At 33.8% G+C, this 10,927-nt stretch overlaps 1 protein-coding gene across 1 annotated transcript; it reads left to right on the top strand.

Annotated features, from left to right (window-relative positions):
- The first annotated feature begins 217 nt into the window (after positions 1-217).
- On the top strand, positions 218-8,273 carry LOC132166946 (protein DETOXIFICATION 24-like). Its single transcript, XM_059577813.1, has 9 exons — positions 218-344; positions 4,075-4,318; positions 5,450-5,991; positions 6,232-6,318; positions 6,404-6,460; positions 6,557-6,795; positions 7,147-7,265; positions 7,678-7,764; positions 7,856-8,273. Exons 2-9 carry the CDS (start codon positions 4,085-4,087, stop codon positions 7,955-7,957), a joined length of 1,467 nt encoding a protein of 488 aa, XP_059433796.1. The 5' UTR covers positions 218-344; positions 4,075-4,084; the 3' UTR covers positions 7,958-8,273.
- Positions 8,274-10,927: the final 2,654 nt, after the last annotated feature.

Raw genomic sequence — 10,927 nt, 5'->3', positions numbered from 1 at the left:
GATATGATATACATATGAAATAAATTTTAAATTTTTTGTAAAAGAAATATGAAAAAAAGCTATTTGTTAATGTGAAGAAATACATTTCACCTTTTAAAAAAGAACTGAGGGAAAATGGTTGCCAAACATAGTTAGTCTCTGTCCTTTCCCATCCAAAAAAGAAGAAGAAAAGAAAAAAGGTACAAGAGGGCAAATCCATTTGAAAGAAAAGCTAGACAGAGAGAGCATTCCCAAGCCTCTCTATCTTTAACATAGACTCCCCTCTCTCTCTCTCTCTCTCGACCAGGAATTAAGTTGAAGCCATTATCAAGGCTCGAGAACTCCTGAGGCAACTGTAACACCAAGTAAGTAAAGTTTACCCTTTCTAAGTCAAAATTTACTATTTAGCTTTGATATTTTAACTGCCATGGCTTTGAACAGTAAGAACAATATCCATAAGCCTCAGAATTTAGAAATAAAAGTAATGTTGTTGGTGTTTTCTTATCCCTGCATATTATTTTTGTTCTCTTCCTGTTTCAAGACAAATATTACTCTGTGTTCAATTTTTGTTTTTCTTTCATTCTTTCATCTGAAGCAAACTACTGGCTCATCATGGTACACCAAAGCTAGTTTATAATTAAACATAACCTGATTAATTATAGAAACTCCTTAATATTTGCATTAATACCATTTTTTTTTTCATCTGCTATAAATAATGTTGAGTATTTTATGTCTGTTCTTGACCAAGTCTGTTCCTATATACTCCGAGCAAGAATGGAAGATATAACAAACAAATTAAAGTGCTTGTGGAAGGACAAGTAAGTAAGCATAGTGTTTGTTCATACTTAGAAAGTTTGCCCAAAATATACGGATTTGGATTTGGCGAATCATAAGAGGGATCCCGCTGATACAAAAAATAAAAAATAAGACTTGAAGTAGTTGACATTGTCTCTGTGCCAACCATGGTTCTTTTTTTCTTTTTTCTTTTTTCTTTTTTCTTTTTTCTAACTATTAGTCAAAATTGTCTGTGCCAATAGCTGTGTATGGCAGATTTATACATATAGCCGATAACTTTTATATATATAGTGTTGAAAATAAAGGGTGAACAATATTTAATTGCAGTACGAATAAGATATTGACGTATATATTGTACTCTTTTGCTGTGCATGATAAATGTTTTCTATATATATATACACACATGTACAGTCACACACGTCTGTGAGAGGGAGTCATTGATTTCTCGAGTAAAAAAATGGCAGAAATCTGCCGGAAAGGAAAATTATAAAGAATCTCATCAAAGAGCATTTTCATCAAAATTATTTTTTTTTAGGCAATTTAGTTCAAGTGACTAAAATCCTTCATTTTTAGCTTTACTATTTTAACTCAAAATAAATATGTACTATTTACTCACCAAATAAATAAGAAATAATATGAATTTTCTCTCTCTTTATATATTCTTTGAAAAAGTAAAAAATAAAAAATAAAAAAGAATAGTTAAATAAAATGATGAAAGTTGATAGTTAAAGTAGTAAGGCGACTAAGTGTGCTTTAAAAAAATTAGTAATTAAAATAAAAAAAATATACTTTTAGTTATTTTGATAAGTAAAATTTGCTGATAATGCTAAAATTAAAATGCTGTCACATACCATAAAATAACAGCCATGTTGGAGGTTTGAAAAAAAAAAAAAAAAAAGGCTGTTGAGGAAGAGAAGCATCATACTTTTCCAAGAATAAAGTAAAGTTTGGGGATTTGTAACAAGTGTCTTACTTACTATCTTATCCTCAACTAGTGTCCCCTAAAATATATACACATTATTCTGTCGTGGAATAAGTTCATTTTGGATTTAATGGAGGACAACATTGACCAGAAAGTCGTTTCTTCGGAAGGTTAGGAAACTTATCTCCAACAACATACATATTCAGAAAACGGACTTTCGGTTGCATGTTTTTTTTTTTTTTAAAAAAAAAAAAAAAAAATTATTTTAGAGTAATACTAGCATATGCCTAAAGTCTCTTACCTAAATGGTTGGGTAGCACTATAGCTACTCAATGCTTTATTTTATTTCTAGAAAATCGTTTTCTTTTCTCTGCATCTCTATACATGTAATCCCCAATTAACTCCTCTGTTTCTTTAATCAAGCCAAAATGCATCCATTGAAGGAAGCCCCAAGCGGCCCCATCATAGTCACGGCAAAGGATAAGTTGTCCGTGGTAGAGGCATCGTCGCCTCACCTCCTCACACCGGTTCTCGTTTCTCACACGGAAACCCCAATCTCTCTCTCTCTGCATGCCTCCATTGTTCTATCTCTATCTCTCTCTCGTTCTCTCATTTCAATCTGTGGTGCTCTCGGTCTCATCGTGCACCCAAAAGTGGGAGAGGGAGGACTTTAGCGTATTGAAGTAACAATGTATCTATGTTTCATAAAACATTTTAAGGGAGTTTCAAGGGGTTTTACCCTATCTCGCCCCTTGCTACCTCCACCTCTGAGTGTAGCACTCAAATAGCTGGTTAGGAGTTTTATAATGCAAATTTCACCTCTCCATAACTTGGTCTAGGATTAAAAAAGAGATTACTAGTCATGTGGGAAGAATTAGTATACTGTCGTGTCAGTGGTCCCAGCTTGTTGTTTCTTTCTCCAAGATGGAGAACACCAACGATTTTATCCTTCTATTAACAAATTATAAAGTTTGTTTGTGATTGCATTAGGAAATAGAGCTTTTAATGTCAAAAAAAAAACATTATATTTTAGTTTTTCTCAAAACTGCATTTTGATCTTTTTCTTAAAGAAAAAAAGTCAAAGAAGTAGTTTTTGAAATTTTTACGAAACATACAACCTTTTTGTTTGGCATAACTTTTTATATATAATAAGTACTTTTTGAGCTCCTGAGCGCAATCCTAAAGCTTGTTAGGATTGCATTGAAAAATATAGCTTTTAAAGCCGAAAAGAACTTTGTAAAAAGCTTTTTATCAAAGTGTGTTTTGATATTCTTTAGAGAAAAAAAAGACAAAGAGACACTTTATGAGTTTTTTATTTTTAACAAAACGGAATAACTTTTTATTTAGCACAAATTTTCATGTATTAAAACCACTTCTTAAGCTCCTTTAACGCTAGATAATATATTTGGGACAGTTTTCCCTTTTGGTCGTAAATGTTTTGTCATTTTACCAAGTATTTTGCGACAACATTATTCCACCCTTGGAAATAGGGTCACTCACACATTTATAAATGTTTTAATAATTAAAATTCTTTTATGATCACAAGCTAGTTTAGTATCTTTTAATTATAGAGCATAATGAGTGGTATCTAGCTGGATTTCATTAGGATGTAGCCATTACCTATAAGAATGTTGACAGAGACTACTATACTTAATGTATTGTCTAATTAGCAAGTATTTAACATAATTAATATATTTAGTAGACTACCATACTATTAGAAAAATGTGGCAATAAATATTAGTCCTTAATTTTTTTTTTCTTTTTATAAATGCTGATTCAATTTTAGATTTTCACTACTATTAAGGTGCAACTATGTCGTTCTGCAGTCACGTGGACGACTCTTACAACATTCATTGCGAGGTACAATTTCGAATACTATAAAAGACTCTAACTTCCCTCACTAGACACCAATTAGTTTTTAGGTGAGATGGTTAAAGGCCCAATCCAACAAAATGGTATCAGAGCCTAAGTTATGGGTTCAAGTTGTGAGAACCTCACATTTGAGGCGTAACAGTGTCGCTCTATTCACATAGATGGCTATTAGAACATGCCTTGCAGGATTTGATTTCAAATGACATAAAGGCTTTGACTCCCCTCACAGAACACCAATTAGTTTTGAGATGAAAAAGTCAAAAGCGCAATCCAACAACTGCCACATCAACATGTTAACTGCCGCATCAAGAAGTTATATAGTAGTCATATATACTAAATAACATTAATCATTTAACATTAATCTATTTCCATCAACTTTTTGTCTGCGTTAGATCAACATGGTGGTCTTACTTGCTTTTTGATGGTCAAATGATCAACAATAACTTTAATTCAACTCTAAAAGCATAATCTAACTAGATATTTTCGTATAACATTTCTTTTGGCAGGATTAGTAGGATGGACGAGAGATTACTTGGATCAAACCCAAAAAATAATAGCAATCTATCAAGAAGAATATGGGTGGAAACAAAAAAAATATCCAAGATTGCATTTCCTTCTATGGTAGCAAGGGTTACTCAATTTGGAATATTTGTGGTGACGCAAGCATTTATAGGACATCTTGGTGAACTGGATCTTGCGGCTTATGCACTCATACAAATCATTACTGTCCGGTTTGTGAACGGGATACTGGTAAGATTTTTTATCATCCTAATTTTTATTTATTTTTATTTATATTTTTTATTTTTGGATGCATGACATAATTGGGAAAAGTTATAATCGTAACAAATTACATAATAGAGGAATCCTTCAATATTCTTGATCAGATCGATACAGACAAAATTACTAAGACATGTTAGGATATATAGTATATATTGTATATATTGTTGTATATTGGTTATTGGTCGTATATATATGTATTATTAGTGCGCTTCTATATTTATTCTTGTATATTATATGTGATTCAATATACAATTTTATTATCTATCGTATGAGACCCAAAAGTCTTTAGTTTGAATCTAGTCATTATCATTTTTCTCCCATTTTCATTAAATATTTCACGTGGGCTTCGCTTCTTGTTGAGGGAGAGTTTAAGCCCACACATGAGGGTGAGTTTTAAAATATAATTTAAATGATTAAATTCATTTTTTTCTATCAACTTAAGCTTAATTTAACAACCATAGAAACATGCAATGCTTCCAAAAAATTGAATATATGCATTTATGTATGGAAATCAATCTTTCTTTTCTTTTTTCTAATAATATTTATAGGGGAAACTTGACTTTAGACCCCTAAATTACCACCCATTTTAACATGTCCCCCCCTCTCCCAAACTTCAAAACCTCTCACTTTGGACTCCTGAACTTTTAATTTCTATCATTTTTAATCACTCTGTTAGATTTTAAACGTTAAAAGTTAGACAATGACATTTATACCTCTAACTTTTTATAAAATTTCAAATTTACCCTTAATTTCAAATTAATTTTTTTTTTTAAAAAAAAATTATTATATAAAAAAAATGGCCACCTTGTGACCCTTCTTTTCTTTTTTCTTTTTTTTTTCATTTCTTTTTCAATTTTTTCCTCTTTTAATAAAAAGAAAATTGAAAGGCAATTTTGCCTTTTTAAAGATTTTAACGGCAAAAATTAATAGAGGGGTTCAAATTGAGAGGTTTTGAAGTTTAGAGGATGTCAAAACGGACAGTAATTCAGGGGTCCAAAGTAAAATTTCCCCATATTTCTAAGCAATCATAAGAACGGGTTCTATCAATGTGTAACACTTTTTATTTATTTATTTTTTATGCTTATAATTTTGATGTTGTAGCTGGGCATGTCAAGTGCCACTGAGACTCTGTGTGGGCAAGCATTTGGAGCAAAGCAATACCACATGATGGGCATCTACTTGCAACGCTCATGGATCATCAACATTGTTACTGCAACAATCTTGCTCCCCGTCTTCATCTTCGGAGCACCCATCTTCAAGCTACTCGGCGAGGAAGATGACGTTGCAGAAATCGCTGGATATATCTCTCTCTGGTTCATTCCAATTCTCTACTATTTTCCCTTTGCCTTCAGCATCCAAAAGTACCTACAGACGCAGCTCAAAAACCCTATTGTTGGATGGCTCTCCGCTTTCTCTTTTGTGCTTCATGTTCTCTTGTCATGGATTTTTGTGAGCAAACTGAGCTTGGGGATTCCTGGTGCAATGGGTGCGATGATCATATCATATTGGTTAGTGTTAATTGGAATGTTCTGGTACGTCTTTGGCGGTTGGTGCCCCAACACGTGGAGCAGTTTCTCAATAGCTGCTTTTAGTGATTTATTACCAGTAGTGAAGCTCTCATTATCGTCGGGTGTCATGCTTTGGTAAGTCATTCTCTTCACCCAATTACTTCGATTAATGTACTCTTGTTTGACTTCTCTTCTGCTATTGGTACGAGTGTTTTGATTAGAAACGTTTGGTTTGAGTAGTTAATATGTCTAAGTAGATCGAAGCTTATTAACTTTGCCTTTTAAGCTAGATGTACTCTGGTTTGACTTTATCAGTCTAGCTTCCTAACTTATTCAATAGAATCCTTTTTTTTTTTTTTTTTACATTCCCAACAGCTTAGAGTTGTGGTACAATGCCGTTTTAGTCTTACTGGCGGGATACCTGAAAAACGCCACCGTTGAAATATCTGCATTTTCCATCTGGTAAGGGCATATGATAATTTCTATTTTATGTTTTGGATTTTAATCCACCGAAAGTTTCCTAAATTGAATTGAATCGACCTTGCAGCCTCAATATCATAGCTTGGGATTTTATGGTTTTCATTGGCTTCCTAACTGGTGCCAGGTATATACATATATGTGTCTTATTAATTACCCATTTTCCTGGTTTATTGCTTAAATTTTGTTAAACTGATGGATTATGATCATTCACTTTGCCTAGCGTCCGGATTTCGAATGAATTAGGGAAAGGAGATGCCGAAGCTGCAAAGTTTTCCGTTAAAGTCATCTCCAGTATTTCTGTATGTCTTGGAGTGGTCTTGTCGATTCTGTGCTTTGTTTTTGGTCATAAAATCGGTTACTTGTTCACAAGTGACGAGGAAGTTATCGAAGCTGTTTCAGACCTCTCTCTCCTGCTTAGCTTGTCTGTCTTACTCAACAGTGTCCAGCCAGTACTCTCAGGCATGTATTTAATTGATTTCATAATATCATGATGATAGTGAAAGAAACATACTCCCAAGCTCTTTACAAGTATATACATGGTTGTAATGGTAAGTCATTTGATTCTGGTGCCTCATGAAATATTAGTTTTAAGGCTTGACGGGTTGAGTGCAAACAATTTCTTATGATCGACCACGCCTGTGGGTGAAAGCCCGAACTTTATCCGATTAGTGTGGGAGCTTTGTGCAGTTTCTTAGAGATCTAGTTTGGGTGAAACCTCGGAACGATAGAGCACTTATTTAAAAAAAAAAGGTGGAAGCTTCTTTTGTTTTTGATTTCGATTTTTCTTATTCTATAACTTGTGTTTTGCAGGCGTGGCCGTAGGTGCTGGTCGCCAAAGCGTGGTTGCATATATCAATGTAGGTTGCTATTTTCTGATTGGGGTGCCGGTGGGATGTCTTCTTGGATACGTGGCCGATCTAGGAATTACGGTAAGAAGGTTTTTTTTTTTAAAAAAAAAAAAAAAAATCATGATATTAAAGTCATTGAGTCATTAGCCAACAAATCCCATCAAATTCTTCGACTTTACCAAAAATAAGCTAGTTTCATAAGATGGGATTTTATCAATGCCAATTTAGATATCACTCGTAATTCTTGGGCTACTACTATATATAAGATCAAAACTGGCGAGTTTATTAAAATATTAATTAAATGATTAGATTTATTCTTTTTTATTAGCTTATGGTTTCATAAAAAGTAGCGATTTAACATAGTTATTGAATGTAATTTAATTGTTTCAATGCTATGGCAATATTGTCACTCATATTTACTATATATGTAGATGGAGGAAAATATGCATGCCTTAATTAGTTCTTAATTTTTGTTCTTAATAAAACTTTTCAGGGTCTATGGATTGGAATGATCATTGGTGTTGTGATGCAATCACTCGTGCTCGGCTATGTTACCTTTAAGACTGATTGGAATGAACAGGTAAATCTCAATGATTGCAATTTATATAATAGAAATGTCATTTAGGATGATAATACATTTAACCACGGTTTTTATTGATCTTTTTATGTAGGTGAAGAAAGCATCTGATCGCCTGAATAAGTGGCTCTTGAATCCTTCCAATGAATCTAATGAAAACTCTGCTGAGGAAAGACTAATTATGGATGAACACTAGCATTGTTCCTTCTCTCAATTTTGTGTTTGATGGCAACCTACGACCTTAAGGGATGATTCTTTGGTGCAGGGTAGATATTGAACCCATTAAGGTCATTTTTGTTCGGTTGCAAGAGCTAAGGATTTGATAAAATCTTGATGTTTTCATCCCAGCTATATATCCATGCTGTGAACAACTTGTTATAACTGCATTAGGAAAGTCGATGAATGTTTTTAGAGCCCTCTGACAAAGTAATGCTATAAGTTACTTTTATGTTCTTCTTGTATCCTTATAAAATTGATGTGACTTTTAAAAGCATTGTTGAATTAAAATTCAATAGAACGTAATTTATCACAAATCCAATGGTGATTTTAAGGCCACGTTAGTTTTGGAAGAATACAAGAAAGACATGAGAATTACATTTACCTTTACTCCAGTTGACATACTCCACAACACTTCACTATCAACCGGCTCAGGTGGCCAGAATAAAAAATTTAGTAATCTTTCCTTTCAAATAACTTAAACAAAAATCGGTGAGTATCTTTCTTTCAAATACTGCAATCTCTTATGAGAAAATTAAAGAGTATATTTTCCTTCAAATAACATAATTTCCTAGGAGAAAATGGGGTATATTTTTCTTGATTACCTTTACCAGCTTGCTCGGGTTTTCTATAAAACCTTGACTCCCTCACAATAGTCAATATATTTTCTAGAGTAATACTCGCACTTTCCTACACTCATTTTTCCACACCCATAAATGGCTTTTAAAATCAACATTGAACTATACGAAGTAAAGAAACGTTATAGTTTTTTTTTTTTTTTTTTTTTTCTTTTTCTTTTTCTTTTTCTTTTTCTTTTTCTCTCTCTGGGACTCTAAACCCTAGAGGAGAAGGAGCATCTAACTGTGAAGGAAAATTGTGAGAGCTGTAATTATTCACAAAGAGGAGAATATGGCTGAAGACCTCACCACACTATCAGCGGAGGAAAGCTAGGAAGTGGAAGTTCAAGAACAGGCACCGGAAGAAATTGTGACAAGAGGCCAAACCTGTCTTGTTGGCAAGTTACTGGTGGATCGGATTGTTGGGAAATATATTATCAAAGCTACTTTGATTAGGGGGTGGAAACCTACACGTACAATCTCCCTCAAAGTAGTGGGGGCGAATCTTTTTCTGGTGGAATTTGAGCATGTACGAGACAAATCAAGGGTAATGGAAGGGAGACCCTGAGTTTTTAAAGGAAACTTGTTTTCTGTGGAGAAATTTGATGGGATAACTCCCCCATCAAAAATCGCATTTGATAAGGTTGCCTTTTGGGTGAGGATGTATAATTTACCTTTCGCATGTATGGGCCATGACATTGGCCATAAAATTGGTTCCTTGGTTGGAATGGTTGAAGAAGTAGACGTTGATGAGGATAGAGTAGGATGGGGTGAATATCTGAGAGTGAAAATTAGGATAGATTTGTCTAGACCACTCTCATGGGGACGGATTTTAAAGTTAAAAGGAAATTCAATGTGGGTTCCCTTTTGATATGAAGATTGCCCAAATTTTGTTTCAATTGTGAAATTATTAGGCATGGCATTGATGTTGGAAGAGAAATGCAAACCGGAATAATGGTGAGTACACGTAATATGGGCCTTGGTTGCGAGCGGCTTCCCCAAACCGGTGGAGGGACAAGGGACAGAGCAGGTTTGGAATCGGTGGGAAGTGGCGGTGAATAACACGGGGACGGAGCAACGAAACCGGAGCTAGCTAGTAGAGACGTTTCAGAAAAGGAAAGAAGGAGCGGGAGGATTGAAGTCCATAACGGAAATCTTGGGGAAAATGTTTTGCAAAAATTAACGGATACTTAGCCAGCCAAAGAACGGATGAATATGGAGCATGATTTCAGGAGCAAATCTTGCGGGAAAAATTATTTTGGCAATCAATCACAGCTGGAATGACAACCACTAGTCTACACGTATGGGAATATTAATTTATTTTTTTAAAAAAAAAAAATTGAAATTTTTAATAACTACTCATTGCCACGTGTCAACTTTTTATTGAACGAGAGTGCTAACTCCATTTTAATCAATAATTGAGGTACCATTTGCAATATAAATTGAAACTGAAGTGAATAAAAATAAAGTTGTTAAACTATTAACCCTAAAAAATAAGTTGGGATTTTGCGGACCCTTTGTGGTGCATGCAATAAGGAGAAATGGTTGATTGGCATTATTCTGGAATGGCAACGCAAGTGTTTCTATCCAGAACTATAGTAAACAGCATATCAATGCGGAGATCCAATTGAAAGGAAAAAATGCGAAGTGGAAGTGGAACATATGGTTAACCAAAAAAAAGTTACAATCCAAGGGAACGCCACAGCAAACTTCAAACATCATTAGGGGGATCAAGTCATGAGAAAAAGTAGCACAACCCATGTATGAATTAAGTTCAATTTCCATCAACTTCTTAAGTCTACCAATTTCAGCTCGCGTTTCGTCTTCTATGTCGTTCAGCCATTTTGTTATTCTTTTTTTCGTATTATAGCCTACTTGAAGAACTTACAATCACCATCTTTTTTCATGATAAATAAATAAGAAACAATGTCATACATTACAAAAGGAAACATAAAACACACGAAAAAGAAATTTCAAAAACAATATCAGTTTTCCTTTTAAATCAATATAGAATTTTGTTAAATATAAAATCTATTATGACGAAAAAGGAATTAAATTATACATTCCTTTGAGAAAAAAGATTGAAGGATTGGAAACAGAAACTCACCACCAGGTGATTTGAAGAAATAAATTTTCTTCAAATTTATTTATTTATTATTTTTGTATTTTGTATTTCCTGCAAGTTTTCGCCGGCCGGCAGCAGAAAATTCATCCCACCAAAACCATCGTCAACAAATTTTGCCAGTCAACGCATCAAATTTATACCAAATCAACGCAGCAACAAACAGACAACCAAATCAACCCAGCAAACAGACGGCCAAAATTTTTTTTTT

The sequence above is a fragment of the Corylus avellana genome, chromosome ca1 (assembly GCF_901000735.1).
Source record: "Corylus avellana chromosome ca1, CavTom2PMs-1.0".
Classification (NCBI taxonomy): Eukaryota; Viridiplantae; Streptophyta; class Magnoliopsida; order Fagales; family Betulaceae; genus Corylus; species Corylus avellana.
The sequence above is the reverse complement of the archived record's forward strand: the minus strand, read 5'-3'. Positions and strand labels throughout refer to the sequence as shown.